This window comes from Lissotriton helveticus, chromosome 4_1 (genome assembly GCF_964261635.1).
Source record: "Lissotriton helveticus chromosome 4_1, aLisHel1.1, whole genome shotgun sequence".
Classification (NCBI taxonomy): domain Eukaryota; kingdom Metazoa; phylum Chordata; class Amphibia; order Caudata; family Salamandridae; genus Lissotriton; species Lissotriton helveticus.
This window is the reverse complement of record NC_136063.1, coordinates 802,407,294-802,425,965: the sequence shown is the minus strand read 5'-3', so window position 1 is coordinate 802,425,965 and position 18,672 is coordinate 802,407,294. Positions and strand designations below refer to the sequence as shown.

The 18,672-nt window shown below is 44.1% G+C and overlaps 1 protein-coding gene across 2 annotated transcripts in view; it reads left to right on the top strand.

The window, feature by feature from the left end:
• Nucleotides 1-18,672, top strand: part of ENOSF1 (enolase superfamily member 1) — a 238,364-nt gene that overhangs the window by 108,731 nt on the left and 110,961 nt on the right. For both annotated transcript variants that reach the window (XM_078687452.1, XM_078687453.1), the window contains exon 5: nt 6,469-6,495. In XM_078687452.1, the coding sequence (XP_078543578.1) occupies nt 6,469-6,495 (27 nt within the window). The remainder of the gene's footprint in view (nt 1-6,468; nt 6,496-18,672) is intronic.

Here is an 18,672-nt window from a genome sequence, read left to right as displayed (position 1 = left end):
CGCACGCAACCTGGGCTTCATCCTGGACTCCTCCCTCTCCATGACCAGACAAGTCAACGCCGTCTCCTCGTCATGCTTCAACATCCTGCGCATGCTACGTAAGATCTTCCGGTGGATCCCCACCGAGACCAGGAAGACGGTCACCCAGGCCCTCGTCACCAGCCGACTGGACTACGGCAACTCCCTCTACACCGGAACCACTGCCAGACTTCAGAAGAGACTCCAGCGAATCCAGAACGCCTCAGCAAGACTCATCCTGGACATCCCCCGACACAGCCACATCTCCGGACACCTGAGAGACCTGCACTGGCTCCCGGTCAACAAGAGAATCACGTTCCGACTCCTCACCCACGCACACAAAGCCCTACACAACCAAGGCCCAAGATACCTCAACAGCCGCATCAACTTCTACACTCCCACACGCCAGCTTCGTTCAACCAACCACGCCCTCGCCGCCGTCCCCCGCATCCGAAGAGCCACCACAGGAGGAAGATCCTTCTCCTACCTCGCCGCCAAGACGTGGAACTCCCTCCCGACCCACCTCCGCCTGACCCAAGATCACCTCGCCTTCAGGAAGCAGCTCAAGACCTGGCTGTTCGAGCAGTAGCGGACCCCCCTCCCCAAGCGCCTTGAGACCCTCCGGGTGAGTAGCGTGCTATATAAATGCTGTGATTGATTGATTGATTGATTGACTGAAGCCAATGGAAAGGTAAAGAGCAACCCAATAACTTCCCAAAGTGCGACTTATCACCACTAAGGGTATCCAGGCACTGGTAGCCGTCGGGGAGATTAAGTGAGCTATTTCCCAGAGTCACGTGATGCTGAGTTGAGCTGCTGCCGGCGATCTAACCGTGAGCCCTGCGCTCCAGAGTCAGGCGCTCTGAGCACTGCGCCACACCTCTCCCTACATGCTATGTCACCTCCTCTCAATTCAGTTCACCAACTGAGCATCCCAGAGTCACATAATGCTGAGGTGAGCTGCCGCCGGCTCTAGGCATCGAAACGTGAGCTATGTGCTCCGGAGTCAGCCACTCTGGCCGCTGCGCCACGCCTCTCCCTACATGTTATGTCACCTCTTCTCAATCCAGTTCACCAACTGATCATCCTCCACATACATCTCTAATAATTCATTCCATATTTCCTGACTAAAGCAGTAAGTGGCTGCAGATGGTTATACGACGGTACATTGCAGGCAATTACTTTGCATGCCTTTTACACACATTTTTGAGCGTGCATGTTTTTTTTCACCGAAAATGCATTTAAAACGCATGCCAATACCACACATTGTTTTTATATTTAAAAACAATGTATTTGTGGGGGGCGACCCCCATCCCCCAACTTACCTTAAATGCATTGTATTGGCATGCGTTTTAAATGCATATTCCCGGTAAAAATATCTGCGCTAATAAATGCCTTGTAAAGGCTTAACAAGGTAAAAACCTTGTTGTAAAGGTTGTTTCCCCTGCAGATGGACATTAAATTATGGTTCTTTGAAGCCTGAGCCCAGTTGGTACCTCACAGAGTACATCCTATGGGACCAAGAGGGTTGTCCCAAATCAACCAGCTCTTTCTTTCTGAGTGCAGGGTATCGACCTGCAAAAATCTCTAGAATATCAACTACTACTATAGCATCCAGTTAGCTCAAAAAAAAAAAAATAAAAAAAATATATATATATATATATATATATATATATATATATATATATATATATATATATATATACACACACACCATTTGTGGCTCCACATCTGTGTACCTTAACGATATAACTCTTCACCGTACATATATATGTGCAGTTAACTATAGTAAATGTAACTAACCTATATATACTTACCTTAACAGTGTAATGGTAGTTCATAAAGTGTACTGGATATTGTGTTGGTGGTGTGGTTAGCCCCATGCAACTTTCCTTTTGCATGTGTTCAAGCTCAGTGATCACATTCAAACATGTCATAACCCAAACCTTGGATTTCCTCACAAGTACTGCAGTGAACAGTGCCTAATCACTGTTGCCAGAGGCGGCTCCTCCATTAAGGCGGAGCAGCGTCACCCCACTGCTCTCTCAGCAGTGAAAACATGAAAAATAAAATAATAATAAAACAGATTATTTTCATTTTATTTTTCCTTGCTGAGACAAATCTAGAGCGGGCGGGGCTGGACCATTTTAATGGACAGCAGCATGGAGGAGGACTGGGGGGCACTGCTGCAAGTGCACATGTCGGGTTGGCCAGCTGTCTTAGGACTGCAAAACCAAAATGCGCACTTAGATCTCTCCACCCGAGCTGTGCTGCACAGCCAGGTGGAGAACAGTTACAGGCTCTGGCTGAGCGTCAATCCAGACCGCTCAGACCGTTCCCAACTCTTCTCTCATGCTGAATATTGCCAGCATGAGTGCAGCATCTGGACTGGGGGAGAGGGGCCTGGGAGCCTGTACATGGACTACTGGGAGTTGACGTTCCCCTTACCCACATCATCAGTGACTTTCCTATGGGTGCTGCACTTCACTATAGCCAATGTGTTAGGGAGTGTCAAAATGGATAGAAGTCTATACATGAGAGGGCCGTGTTGAATTCTTGCCCCATGGGAAGTAAGGAACCCTCTCTCTGCCCAGAGCCGCCTGAAATTATAGGCGACTCCAAAGGCGTACTGGCTGTCAGTATTAATATTAACAACCAGTCCCTCACTCAATCCACAGGGTCGAAAAAGGGCAACTAGCTCTGCAGCTTGGGCCGGCTGATGGGGAACTTGTGATGTCTCAACTACCGTGCGCAGTGTAGCAATATAGCATACGCAGCAGTTGTAGTGCCATCTGGTAACTTAAAGCAAGAGCCATCGTCATATAGCTCCCCTTGAGGATCAGATAAGGGAACATCAGTCAGGTCTACACGTCCTTTTGTCTCATCTTCCGTCCGGAAGATGCAATCATGTATGTCAATCTCCTCATTCTCAGAAGGGAGGGGTAGTAACGTGGATGGAATCAGAGTTGCACAGCATTTGATCGTAATGTGCTTTTGAAAGAGCGTTAGCTCGTAACCTGTCAGATGTGCACTGGTGAGGTGCTGTGTCCTTGTCATATGCAAAAGTGTATCCACAGCATGGGATACCATAACTGTGAGGTCAGTATCTAGTACGAGTCCAGCCGATTCTCTTATCGAGACAGCCACAGCCGCGATCACTCTTAGACAGCTCGGTAGGGCTCGCACAACGGGGTCAAGCGCAGCAGAAAAATAAGCACACAGTCGTTCTTTATCCCCAAACTTTTGTGTTAAAACAGAAAGCGCACAACCACCCATCTCATGGATGTATGATACAAAGCATTTTACGTAGTAGGGGTACCAAGCACTGGAGCCGAGCAGAGTGCAGTTTTTAATTGCTCAAAAGATGGCTGACACCCTGGCGTCCAAGGCAGGGGTTCATGCACATCTTTTAATTTTAACGCAAGCAGGGGCTTAATAAGCAGCGAAAAGGCAGGTATCCACTGCCTGCAATAGGAAGTGATACCTATGAAATCGCGCACCTCTTTCTGAGTTTGCAGAGCAGGCATTTTAACAATGGTACTGATGCGCTCAGGGGTCAATCGCCAACCCTCCTTCAACAGTAGGTGACCTAAGTAGGTGACCGCCTATCGACAATACTGAAATTTTGAAAGGGGTACTTTATGGCCATGGTGAGCTAAATGTAGCAACAACTTAGCTGTACTATCCCCGCAACCTTGTTCTGTATCCGAGGCGATGAGCAAGTCATCGACATATTGGAGCAATACATTACCTGTAGGGAGCAACAAGGAATACAGCTGACTTTTTAATGCCTGACTAAATACTCAGACTTTCTGTACAGCCTTGAGGAGCGTGACAGCATCTGAAACTTCTACCAGCTAGGGATGAAATCGAACAGATATCTGCTATCAGTATGAATGGGAATACTGAAAAATGCATTTTTCAAGTCAATTTCAGAGAAGAATTTAGCAGAAGAAGGAATTATTTTCAATCGAGTCATTATGTCAGGGACTACCGGGAACTGGGGAATCACTATTTTATTAATTTCACACAAAACTATAAACCTCTTTTTGATACTTAGAGGGACCCAAAGGCGTCCGTTTGAGAATGGAAAGAATAGGGCTGTTACAAACATTAGCAGTTGTCTCCTCAACCACTCCTTTCTCAATCAAGTCTGGCACTATTTGTATCAAAGTTCACTCACCTGCCTGCAGAATTTTATATTATTATTATTATTTAAAATGTATTAGGCGCACAGCTACCTAAGGGTTTCCCGGCGCCGCCCCCGGCTGGTATTGTTATAAAGGGTGCAGAGAGAGGTTTGTGAGTGTATAATTAAGTACACCAACCTCGTTTGTGCGTCGTCTTAATGGACATGTTTCGGAGTTCAAAGCCTCCTTCTTCAGGACGGGAATTTGCACATAGACCCACCTTACTCACATGTATTTATATATCAAAGTGTATTATACAAAAAATAGAAAAAAGTGAACTAAAGGTGTAATGTACCTCGTCACTGAATCATAATCGTAGTCTTTCTTAGCCCATTAGGCGAGTAGTCAAGACTCAATGTACAAGGGTAGAGTGCCTCATGAGCGTTTTGCGTTTTAGGAGGGTTCCATCAGGCACAATTGGGTGATAGTTATCTGGACGAAATTCGACCTCCTCCCCTCAACGTGGCTCCGATGATGCACCCTTTTTAACAATACCATCCGGGGGCCGAATAAAGGTTTTTATTTTCCTACCCCACGAGCCAGGTATTTTTTAGCCCTCACCCACTTTAAACTCACCACTCACATACGTCCTTTACCCCACACACATCCGCACATAGTCCAATAAAGAGTGCTCCCACGTAGTCGTCGGTCGCAGCACGCCGCATCCGGTAGAGAGGTGCGAAGACCCCGATGATGAAGCATGACACCAAGGGGGCTGTTGGTGTGTGAGGGGTATTTTAACAACACTGAGTGTTCCCCACCACCATAGGGACCATCTCAAATGTACATCTTTAAATTCAGCAGAGCGGGGCACATCTTTGGATAGACACTGCTTAACGCTCACCACATCAGGACCCAATGTTATATAAACGCCTGCTGGGGAGCAATAAATCGTAGCATGCAAGTTTTTTAACCAGTCCAAGCCCTTCAAATTCTCTCCGCAATTGGACATCAACAAGATGGACAAATCCACAGTGAAAGGACCAATAGTCAACGCAAGGGGTTTCGAAATGGGGCTCACAACCGGTACACCAGAAAAACCTGCCGAAGCATTATTATGGCCAGACAGAGCGGCCCCAGGGACCAAGGAACGAGAAATAGAACTGTTCATTGCACCTGTATCCACCAAAAACTCTTGAGCCAAACCATTCACATCCGCACAAACATACGGACCGCGTTGATCTACAGGTATCAGAACTGGTCCCGCACTCTGTTCCTGGCTTACCTGGCTGTAAGACATTCCCGTCACCTCATCCATATCATAATCGTCATGATAATACTGTCCACCCCGAGCGTCATCAAAATATTTCTGATCTGAACTACCCTGAGAGACCACCGCATTCTGAGTCCTGTCCTGCCCACCAGCCCCACAACTTCGTTCACGAGAACCTCGTCCTCTAGGGGCGAGCAGTTGAATGGGCAAAAGTAGGTAAGGATCCGGTGCTGAAATACTTACGGTCCGCCCGACTGTAAATCAGGCTGATGGACCGACAGATTGGCAGAGACGTTACTTTTAATCAGGCCCCTGTGTGTTACTGATAAGCCTATGCCCATTGCTGCACATTGTCCTATATGACTTTTGATCTGTGTGCATTGACACACATGTATATATATATATATATATATATATATATATATATATATATATATATATATATATATATATATTGGGATGTGTACTACAGTGCATACATGCTTGTTGAACTTTGTAAAATTTGCTGTGTTTGTTGATGGGCATGTGTCCAGGTGAACCCTTCACACATTGTGTCTTTGTGTGCATGTGTTATACGGAAGTCAAACCTATTGGCTTTCTTCACATGTTTCAGTCCCTAAATCTATGGCTGTTGAATATCTAGTGTGCTTGCAGATTTTCCTGCTGTTGTTAATTCCATCTGCAGGTGGAAAGATATGCAGGCTCCTGAATTGGGATTTGCCATTTGCACCAGCAGGTTGTACGTTTTATGGTTGAACTTAGATATGCAAAAGAGTTTGTAAATCGGTCCGTAAATAAATAAATAATAGTTAGTTTTCGAATTCCGGCCATTTTGGGCGATTATCCCAAAATAACCTATTTCGAAGTAAACTCTTCAGAGCCATCAAAACAATTAGGACCATTAACTCATTCGATTGGAGTCATTGGAGAAGGAGCATGGGAAATACTTTATCATCAATATACGATGCCATGTGATTTTACTTCAATTAAAACTTCTTTTTCCTGTAATCTTATTTTAAACTTGCTATATTTCTCCCTTGTTTTTAGCCCCTGTGGAAGTTACTAGCTGACATGGTAAGCAAATCTCACGTATTTCTTTCTCTTCATTTCTTGTGCCGCCTCAGAATATCTTTAGATTTCGAACTGAGATTCTCACCAGGGCTCAGGAGTAATTTTCCTTACTGAGCTGTGATTCACTTTGCCTACTGCCTAAGTAATCAAGCGTAGGAAAACCTAAAATGGATGGAATGCGTTTTGAGTCCCGAGTAAAACATTAACAAAACACAATGCAGTGAAACAATAATCGCTTTCCATATGCAGTACATGTATGAGATGAAAAAAATAATGTGTGATGATTCAGAGTACTTTTGATATGCAAAACATTACTTCGTACATTACTTTACTGGCACTTTATAGTAGTTGAAATGATGCACCAAAAAGCCAATAGTATGAAATAAGAGAGAAATACTCCTATGGGTGGACTGAAATTCCGCTCTATGTTTACCTTAAAGATTTGATAACAGTAGGTCTTATGACTACTGTACTGTCATGCCTGACCTAAACGAGCATTGTCAAAACCAGTAGGTCTAGCCCGAGGAACCTACTGTTTTTTCCTAAGCTTTTGGCAATGCTGAATAGTATTGGTAAAAAGCAATGCTTTTTGATGATGCTGTTTAGTAGTGGCAAAAAAAGGTGCTATGACACAGGCGGCCGCACCATTCTCTACTCACACTCATGCATCAGCAGGCTTGTTCATGCCTAAACAGTGACAATGAAAAACAGCAGGAGAAAACCCAAAAACCCAGTTTAGACCTAGGTGAATCTGGTAACAACTGTCTCAACAGGTAATATCTTCAAAGTACAATTAAATGCTGTGCAAAAAGCAAATGCAAGGAAACAGAAATGGGAAAGTACACCAAGGTTGGATAATGCAGTCTGTATTGAAACTCTGAATACAGTACATTTACTTATGTCAGCAATATGCCATCATATGTAAGTGTGATCCAAAGTTTTAGTGCACGCAACGTGCTAGGGAAAGGGTAAACAGCGCTAGTCAGACACTTGATATAGTGGAATAAGCAGCAAAACTGTGCAATATTTTAAAACGGGTGCATAACATGAATAGTGAGAGAACAGTTAGTTAGGAACATGTTAGGAATCAAGAAGGCCAATAGTACACTGAGTAGTCAATGTTGTTTTGACCTGTTTGAGTTCAGGTCGTCATCAAGACAGGATTACACCATGATTTGGCAGTTGCTGTACATTGGAGACAAAAGATTGGTTCAAGAATAAGGTTCATGATAGAAAGCTGATTGGGGCAAGACGTTGTATTAAAGGGAAGGAGGTCTGACATATCTCAATAACTATCTGTAGGGCTTATCAGCAAAGGGATTTCTAATTGATGCAATATAACTAGGGGGGGGGGGATTCAACCCAGAAGTTGATTCGATGGAAATCCGAACAGGTGCACAATTAGCAGCACCCGTAGAAATAGGCTCAAGGGCTGTGCAAACTGAATTTAATTCTAGAATTGAAAAAAGCAACAATTGAAGGTATTTGGGGTTTTAAAGGTATTTTTTTTTTTAATAAAAAGATGGTTAGGGGAAAAGTTGTTCCCAAAAAGCGAGCAGTGGAAAGACACAAATCAGCTAGTTAAGTGGATGGTAAAAACGCTGTGGGGCAAACACAAGACGGACAAGGAAAGCCATTGAATAGGAAGCAAGCAAATGAGAGTGAAAATAAAGTCATCCATACTTTTTGTACTTCAACTTTGAACCATTAGAAGTTATAATATGTATGTTTGCTAACAATCTCCTAACGTTCATTAACTGTCTATTGTACGACGTCCTACAGAATCTGGGTCCTCTATGTTTGTTTTGTATATATTCTATATTGCTATTGCATAATTTGTCAAATTTGATTGTTTATATACCACCTCAACCATGTATGTTCTTTTATTGTAAAGCGCTCTGATACCCCCGTGGGTCATGTTCGCGCTAAATAAAACTTTATAAATAAATAAAAAATAAATAAATAAACCAGTAGTAAGCAATGAGCAGGCAGTAGTAAGCCCCTGTAAGTTCTTGGTAAACGCACAATAGGTCTTGTGCAACTAGCTATCCTTACCATACACTGTCCAGTTTGTGGGTCGTCTGTGCAGTTTGTGTGGTTCTGTCCAAAAAAATGAGGTCCTAAGAGAGACACATGAACCACACAGGCTGCACTGCTCACAAAACATAGAAATCTGCCTAGTTCTCAGATTCATCTGTGTAGTGATTTTTTGTAACCAATCTTGCTCTGCAGATCATATTTTTTTTAAACTGTGAATCTCGCCTGTTTGGCGATTTGCGAAATTCTTTTGCAGACCCCAATTGTAAAGTCATAATTTTCATCGTCCCTTAACCTGAACGTTGTTCTGTTTGTCCTCTGTATTTTTTATGAACAGGGCAGGCGCAATATTGGTGGCACCAGACTTTCAGGTAGACACACTGATCACAATAGCGCTGGTTTTTCCAAGGCACATTTAAACAGTTTGTCGAGGGTAGTGCTGTATGGGATGTTGTGGAATGTCTTATCCGTTCATTGGCTAATCCCAATATGACAAACCCACCTTTTAGCGCAGTGTGTCTTGTGCGGCCATTTTTAAGACTTGTGATTGTGGATCGAAGCTATACAGACTCTTCCCCTCCTTTCTTCCTTCCTTTCCTTGTTGCTATAGTGATTGGATTAAAGGCTTACCTTGCTAAGGCTTATCCTATAAAAAGAAGTTGTTTTCAGGTAGAAATTCTGTCTAATTGCGTGCTGGATTTTCATGGACAGCCGGAACTAATGTTATCTTGTTTTCTTTCTCACAGATTTCTGATGAAAATAAAATTTTTAGGTCTGATGTTAGTTGAGTGTTAACGTTTGAGTTGGCTTAAGTAGTTTATAATTCTTTTTCACTAATCGGCGACAGACTGCGGCTTTTAAAGCTTCTGGAAGGATAATATGGTTGTGGGAGGCTTAGAAAAGGATCTGCAGTTTTTAAGAGCTCATGTCAGGCAAAGACCATTACTCTGTCATTTCTCTGCACAATAATACAAGGTTGATTGAACTAGAAGCACCCTCAAAGACATTTTCGCCTAGCCTTCTTCTGCTTGTTCACTTTGTTGTCTCCCAGTTCCATTCACTCTCTTTTCACATTTGTCCCTCCTTTCCCCACAATTCTCCTCCATGCTGGTGCTCATGTAAAACATTAATACTGATCTGTTTTCTATAAAGCCCTTTAAAGCCTGTCAGGCGAATAGGCGCTACAAAAAAAACTTGTAATCAATAAAAATCAGTTAAATCTGAACTATGGAAAAATACAGTGGAATTTAAAATGAATGTATATTCCTTAGACGACCTATTCTTCTTCTTCTCCTTTTTTTTAAAATAAAAAAAGAGCAGGCCTTGAAGAAACAACGGTGCTCATCTGACCACTGTCATCCAAGTTTCACTATTATCCACAAATGGGAATGGGCATGTGCGCCCTCTAGTGGTGTCATTTAAATATGTTTCTAAAAGCTGTTGGTTTACTGACTGCTAGCTTGCAGATGGTGTAACGTTACTCAGTCCATGCGTGTAATCACTCGCGGTTTATTTTGTCCTCCTTCCAGTGTGGAATTAAAAGTGGTTCATGGATATTTTTTGTTTGCTTTTCCTAATCTAATTTCCATTGCTCTGGGATTCTGTCTCTTATTTTTGAAAGCTGGACCCAGAGTATTTCTTTGATTTCTTTTGGAAAGCATCTGTGCCATTTTGTTGTCAGAAGTGGTGAGGGCACTTCTTAAGATTTTTGGTTGCCCTGCACAATACATTGAACAGCATTTATTCTATCACTTACTAAGTTTGGTCTGCACTAACGTTTCAAAATGAAGAAACCATGCATGTATATAACTGTGATCCTTCAAACTTTTGTGCAGGCTGCACAAAGCTCTGAGTAAGGTTACATGGTCGCATCAAAAGTTGCATTGTATATAGAATTTTTGTGGATTTCTATAGCAAGAAGACCTGAATGAATTTACACCAACTTGGGCCAGAAGGTAGCGATTGGTCCATCTTGAACCCAATGATTTGTGTGATGCGGAGCTGAAAATCTAAAAACAAAATGTGTAGATCTATGGTAGTTGGGTGGAGTCCAAGGTAACACATCGAAATGTGAGTTAAGCTCAAAATCTGGCACTAAAGAGCAGAGCATTTTAGCTCTAGGAGGGTGGAAAATATTTACCAACCTTTTCACTATATGAGTGTGAAACATTTTTTCTGATATTTTTGTACTTACCATTATAAGGACAAGGAAACTATATTTTTGTAAATAATATGTTAGACACGATATTTGCGTTACATGATATTGTTGATTGTGATATTGTGCCAGAGATCCCACATGTTAAAAGCAGATGGCCTGCGTCCTGTACAAATTGCACTACCATCGTTAATAGGTGCCCTTTCCAAATCACATGCAGCAGCGTCTCCTCATCTATGGCAGAGGAGCATCGACACCACCCCCTTGCTGAAAGCCAGCTGAGGAAAAAGGGAAAAATAAAATGATAATAAACTAGTTTTATAATTTTATTTTTTCTGATTCCCTCTAGAGCCAGCCAAGTCTGGGTGGGGTTGGCTGTCATCACAGTCAGCAGGGGAGGAGTAGTGCACACTGTAGGTGCGCATGACTTTTTGCTCGGCTGTCTCAGGCTGGCCAAACCGCCATGCACATTTAAGTTTCTCCAACCCAGTTAAGTTGCACAGATGGGTTGCAGAAACAGCACAGACTCCCAGGCACTGTCTGAGCAGCAAACCAAGCTGCTCAGACCAATCCTGGTGCTACTCTCATCCTATTGAGAGCAGCGGCAGAATTGGGCGGAGAGCCTGTGCTGGGGACACCATCAGGAGAGAAGAGAAGCACAGAGGCAGTCGGCAGCGTCGGAACGGGTACGTTTAAAAAAAATTATAATTATTGCTTCACTCTCATTAAGGTGTTAAATTGACTGTCTCATAGGTTGATCAACTGTCCAATGAGCACTGCTCAAGTCACATGGTGTCTTGTCAGTTTACATGAATGTATTCGCATCCTCACTCTACCACAGGTCCAAATACCAATCAGTTTGTCTCTAGCATTGCAAGTCCTAGCGGAGAGGAGCATGATGATGACGCTCGTCTAGTAGTGGCGGTAGATTTGCAATCCTGGGAGAGAACTCCCTGTTCCGGCACAGCATCATTTCTACAGCACACATCATGGATGGGGAAAATTTGTTTTTTGCAAAATAGGACATCCCAGCTTCCATCATGCATTCAGATCCCATCCAAGGCACACTACCGATCACCTCTCACCTTCTCCAGATTGCAAGAACCCCAAATCCATAGACCAAAGCCACGGTTGCCTGTTCTGTCTTCAAAGGACTCAGTCCCATCACCAACCCTGCAGGAGCCCCAGAAACACCCACCGACCTAGGTGCACTTCCAGTGGTTATTTCTGGATCATAGGCACAGGAATCTTCAGGTGAAGGATGGCACATACCAAAACTCTTGGTATGCAGAGCACCAATGTTTGGTTGTGTTGGACGCTGGCTTCTGAGAAGAGCTTCAGGCACCAGCACTGGTTCTTTCACAAATTAAGCACTGGACACCATGGACTCGCATCTAAGCAATTTCTATGATTTAAACCACAAAAAAATACTCACAACTTTAGAAACAAGTAAACATTAAACAAATACATAACATATGAAATATTTTGTATGTTACATAGACAAAAGATATTAAAAAATTGAGATGGTAATTTTGATGTGATGGAGAGTTTCAAAATGCCGATTTATTTCTAAAAGACAAAGAGATATGATTGGCTCCAGCATATTATATTGTCTTTTTTGCTTCTAATGTACACTCTATTTTTGTCAGTGCATACTAATGAATTACACAGTAAAAACCAATCGCCCATACTACTGTTCACTATATTTGAGCTGCTCCCTCGAATGAAGCTAAGGATATTAACTTAAGTTTTAATTTCCAATTTTCAATTTCTTCATATTTATAGAAAGTTTTAAAATTTCCAATGATACATTTACCGTTTTTTATGTATAAATACTTTATTAATCTGCTAATATTATTTAATTTTTTTAACAGAGACGGACCAGCTGAGTATGTGTCGGGACCCTCAGGGGTCCACAGACCTCGGGTTAAGAACCACTGCCCTAGACAATGTAATGTACTTCGACTCATGTTGCTACTGGTTTGACGATCATAGAAGGGGAAAGAGAGAAAAGAGGTACCTTGTGACTAGTTACACTGGCACATTGAGCCCCATGTAACTCACTAACCTTTTGGTTTTTTAGTCTACCAAGGACACCACAAGAATAAACTACCATCCAGTGGATGGCCTTAGGTAATTTTACCTTTTCCCGCATGCACTTATTCACTACCCTTCACGGGATCCTTTCCCATAACTGCCCCTCACACCCGCACGCACCATACAGCTGTTTCTCTTTTAAAAAATCTCCGCTAAAGAGACCCTTCGGGGGCCCGTCAGACATTGCAGCGCCAGTCTGACGACGAGCACTAAAATCCCGTTGCTGAAGCATGACATTCCTCTGGGTGTGTGAGGGCGAGTAAGAGGCAAGACTTGGTCTTCCCATTCGGGATTGGTTTCCTTGAAATTGGGGATATACATCTGCCTCTTTTCCTCTTCTCTCACCTCTGCCTTTCTCTTACCTCTTTTCTCTCTTTCCCCTTCTATGATGGGTGACATTCATGCGCCCATTATCATGGAACAGTGTCCTCTTTGATTTAACCATTACTAGAGGAGCACGGACACTAGAACTTAACAAGCTCCTGGTCCCCCCTTCTCCTTCTTGTTTTTGATCCGCTACTAGTTTGACACAATGACAATCCATATAGTATGACTTATGTTTACTACATTGCCCCACCGAACAACAGTTAGAACAAATACAGCAACAGGAATGCTCCGCCGAAAACTAAAGTTGTTCTCGGTGTCATATAGAGCTAGAAGTGGCTTTCAATAGAGTAAATGTGATATTCGGGTTGGAGTGTGATGGTTAGAAGAAAACATGGGACTTATAATAGCAAGGAGCTCAAGTCTGCACAAAAGAATTATTGTTCAAAAAACTAAATTAATATCTGGGATGCTAAACTTGTAGAAGGAAACATTAATTAAAATGTCCAGAGAAAATGTTTAATACAAACAACTGTTCCAAAGCAAATGTCCACCAAGGTAATCCAGAAATGTTAAACAAATGCCCAAAAGCATAAAATACACTTAACAGCCAAACAAAAAAAAGTCACTCTCCCATGCTGGAGACACTACTGCGCTGGACTGGAGAAATACGTTCTTGGCCATCTTCTTTGACTGATGCCATGGTGTACGATACCAGTTTCTCCTCCACTGTTATGTTGACGGGATGGCTGGGCCTCACACCTCCTGACGGAGGTAAGTTACAGGGGTTGAGACAAGGTTGATGGAACAGGAAGGGCTGACAAAGAAGATAGGTGGGAGGGTGGAGAGCAAGAAAGAGAACATGGGTGCAATCCATGGGGAGCAGAGGGAGGTGATCCTCGGGTGCTGGACAGCATTGACCTTCGGCAAGACAGCAAAGTCCTTAGTACCTTCCAAGTTTATGTGCCCTTAGCTCCAAAAGATTTCCTGCTTCCCAGCAACAACCTATCTCAACTGGTCATGATGGTCTCTAGGAAGGGCAAAGGTCAGGGAGAAGATACTGGGGAACTATAAGTGCTCAGGGATGTCAGGGGCAAAACTTCCTTCCCTTGTTCTACTGTTGGGCAGGAACTGCATGTATAAGGAGGAGTTGCGGTAGAGGGGTACTGAGTGTGATGCTGTCTTGTGAGAACACAAACAGTCTCACCCTTAGCTACTCCCCCACACTCCCAGTGGGCAGCCTTACTGTACTCCTGGCACATGGTGGTGTCCAGGTTTACTACTGCTCCCCATATATCCACCCCCATAGATGACTTGGAGATGGTCTTATGCGTCTCCAGAGGGCAATGTCTCTACCACCGAGAATGACTCTTTTTCTGTCTCCTCTGTTACAGTGGTGGTGGGTGTCAGGTCTGTAGAGAGACACTCATTTTTCATAGTGGATACTGCTGCCCACCCCCCATCTATGTGATGCATGCCATGAAGAATGAGATGAAGAAAGACCAATTGGTCCAGTTGTTCACGCCATTATCGAGCACAAATGACACAGTGAGAAAACAAGATGGCAGTTTTGAATTGAGACAAAACACCACGTGAGACTTCTGTGGAAGAGGTGTGGCACAGCGGCCAGGATGCCTGACTCAGGACCACAGAGGTTCACGGTTCGATCCCCGGCTCCGGCGGCAGGTTATCCCAGCACCATGTGACTCTGGGGAATAGCTTGCTTAATCTTCCCGATGGCACCCAGCGCCGGGACACCTCCATCGGAGGTAGCTGTGCGCTTTACAAATGCTGGCATTTACATTTACATTTCACCACAATATGTGAATTCTGCAAATATACCAAAGGTGGATGTGACACATGCCCCATTGTCATAATGTATGAGCAACTGTCATACTCTAAGCATATGCTGCCCTTCTACATGAACAGCTGCCTACGCCACCAATGAGATTATCATAGTCAAACATAATAGGATGGCTTCACCTACTCAAGCAATTTGTGAAGTGAATATTGTTGATGCTTCCCCTGCCAGGGGAGGATGTCTAGAGCCTCTATCATGGACCAGCGACAGAGATCCTTACAACGCTTTCTTACACCTTGGCCTTTTCTGGTGACAATCCTAACTGCAGTGAACCTTCTGGTGATCTCTTATGAAATTACAGATTACGCCTTGTTACTTAGGTGGTGCACCATACAGCTGCAAGTTGTTCTTGAGGGCCTCCTGCCCCACACTCTCAGTTTCTTCTTTCATGAAGTTGGGAGCCCTCTCAGTCACATCATCAGCTATTCCAGGAAGGTGTTGAGTGGCAGAAAAGAGGCAGATGTTGTTCTTGTAGATTAGATGGCTCAGCAAGGCTGGTTTTGCACTTCAGAATTGTTCACTTTCAGGTATTCACACACATTTGATGCAACAAGGCCATCCTTACTCTGTATATGATACAAAAAATCAATATATTATATATATATATATATAAGTCAGCCAGGGTGTTCTTGTGGCGTTGGGTAACTGTAAAAATTCCTTCAACTCGGCTCTGTATTTTGAAAGGTCTGGACTGCTCCATAGACGCCGCCAGAATGCTAAGGGTTTGAGCCCCAGCTCCTCCGTTATTGGCCGAAGGCCCATATCCAGCCTGAGAGGGAGTAGTGGAGTACTCTGTGGAAGGGCAACAATCTGTCTCAGAAATTTGTTCTCAATAGTTAATAGTTTAGATGCTGGAATATGGCCCCACAGCTCGCCCCCGTACATAACACCCCCCCCGGGCCTGTGCTTTATAAATGTGAATAATAGGGGTAAGTGGCCGGTAGGGAGATTTGTTCACTAGTCTCATAGTACCACCCACCAACTGTGCCAGTTTGATGTTTACTTTTGACTGGTGGGCCGACCACATTAAGTTTTCATTGAGAGTGATCTCCAGATATTCAATTGTGTGTACCCGTTCCAGTTGAACTATTCCCAACTTGGGCGGTGGGCGGTTATGGGGCTTAGAGTTGAGAATCATGTATTTCGTTTTCTGTGGGTTAATTTCGAGTCCCCGCTCTGAGCAGAACTGCATAAACCCATCCAAGACACGTTGTATGCCCATTGGGGATTTGGACAGCAGCAGGGTGTCATCAGCAAACATAATTGCGGGCACCCTGCTGCCAGTCAGTTTTGGGGCATCAGTGTTGGGAATCCTGGTCAGGTGAGCAATTACCCCGTTCACGAAGAGGCAGAACAGGGTCGGTGCAAGCACACAACCCTGTTTTACCCCCCTGCGAACGGGGAACCTTTCGGTTAGATTGCCACCTCTGCTACACCTAACGCGGGCATAGTTGTTATGGTGTAATCTCATCAGGATTGCCAAGATGTTTCCCGGGACGTTCATCTCCTCCAAAACCTTCCACAGTTTTACTCTAGGTACCAAATCGAAGGCGGCACGCAGGTCTACAAAAACAGTATACAAGGTACCGCCCTCAATTAGTGCTGTCCTCCAATATAAAAGGTTCAGTCTAAAAATGTGATCTATTGTGGAGACCCCCTGTCTAAAACCCGCCTGATAGGGAGTCAGGATACCCATCTCCTCTATCCAATTCTGTAGCCGGTCCAGGATCAGTCTTCCAAAAAGCTTTTGGGATATATCAATAAGACTGATCGGACGATAGTTGGCTGGGAGCAGTGGGGAACCCTTTTTGAAAATAGGAACCACTTCTGCTCCCAGCCAAGTATCCGGCACCTCCATTCCCCCCAGGACAGCGTTAAATATCAACGTGAGGTAAGGGGCCCATATCCCTGGTTCCTGCTTAAATAGGTCCCCGGGTACCCCATCAAGACCAGGGGCTTTCCCTGCAGACAACCCAGCTATAGCCACCCTCACCTCTTTTTCAGTGATGGGGTCTCCAATGGGATCTGGCACTATCATACTGTTTGTTTCATTCGGAGACCCTTCCTCCAATGAATACAATGACTGAAAGTGACTCTGCCATAGGCTAGGAGCTATGTTAGGCTCTATTGCTGAGGATAAGTCCTCTGTTCCATTGGACACTATTCGCCAGAATTTACACGAGTCTTTGCTGGCAAGTGACATTGAGAGGTTTTCCCAATATTGTTGATCCCACTCAGCCCTTGCATTCACCAAGAGCTTCCTATAGGACCTTCTCATGGATTAAATTTCATCCCTGCTTTTGCGCCCCTTGATTGCAAGTAGCAATTTGGTTTTTGAATCCCTGCAGGTGGCGTTGTACCAGGTCTTCTTAACTGTTGGTCCTTTTTTTGCCCCTGCTTTTGAAAATAGATCCAGCTCCAGCGAACCGATTAGTTCTGCATGGGTCTGGGCCAACTTTTCTCTATTTACCCCTTCTCCAACATTCATCCCTATCTGGAAAGCCCTCTCTAAAAGCGGGGTAATTCTTGCATATAGTTTTGGTAACTTCTCCACGCTAGTAGCCAGTTTCTCCCACCTGACTTTTCTCCGGTTGTTTTCTAGTAGAAGACCTGACTTGTCTTTGTTTGGACCAAGCAGTATATCTTCGTTCCCCGGTAAGGCATAAGAGAGTTCCAGGGCGTTGTGGTCACTATCCCATCGCTCAATAACTTTAAAGTCAACTATTTGTGGCCACATTGATAGTTTGACAAGGATATAGTCCAGTCTCGATTCGCTACCCGATTTGTTATAGGTGCAGATGCTTGGCGTGTCTGATTTGCAACGCCCATTACAGGCCCTTAGACCCTGATTTAGGGTAAGTGCAGTTATCTGCAGGGCAAGGGGAGACCAGGCTCTGGGAGGGGGCGCCACCGTCGCCGGGACAAGCCAACATGAATCTTCCTCGAGGGAGGGGCCATCTCGTAGGCCTGATAGTGGTTCATACTGGGAGTTTAGATCACCTCCCACCAGGCAGTGAAGTTCCCATGGGATGCCATCTAGGAACGCAAAGAGTTCCTCTATAATGTTGGATTCTCTTGACCTGGGTACCGGTCTTGAATATACATTTACAACGAACAGTTTCATGGAATTTGGCCACTCTAATAGGACGGCTAGAATATCATCGGAGTCTGTCTCCAGGCAACTAGCCTGGCAACCTAGGTCCGATGCTACCCAAGTTGCCAGTCCTCCAGATGGCCTGCCCCTTCCCCCCCACTTAGCGGGTTTAGAGAATACTGCATATCCCTGAAATGGGAGTTCCTCACGGGCCCAAGTCTCCTGGAAGAGTAGTATCTTTTTCGTATTGATAAAAGAAACCCACTCGGAACAATCAATTTTACTGGCCAATCCAGCTACATTCCATGAAATCAGAGTCATGGGATGTAATTTAGTGGTAGATGGACCTTTAACGGTAGTGTTGGCACCGCTAATCTCCAAGGTAGCCATCTGGGAAGGGGGCAAATGCCTCAGAGTGAGTCTTGTATTGATGTGAGTCTCAATTGAGTCCACTAGACTAGGCTCCAGAACTAGATTCGGTGTTAATTCGTTTTGTGCCCTTGTGTGTGGTGTTTGTTCCGGGGTTATGCTATTCCCTATCCAGTGGGATACAGGAAGTTCACTCCCCTGAATCTCAGAGCGTCAATCTACCATTTCCAGACTGCTGTATCT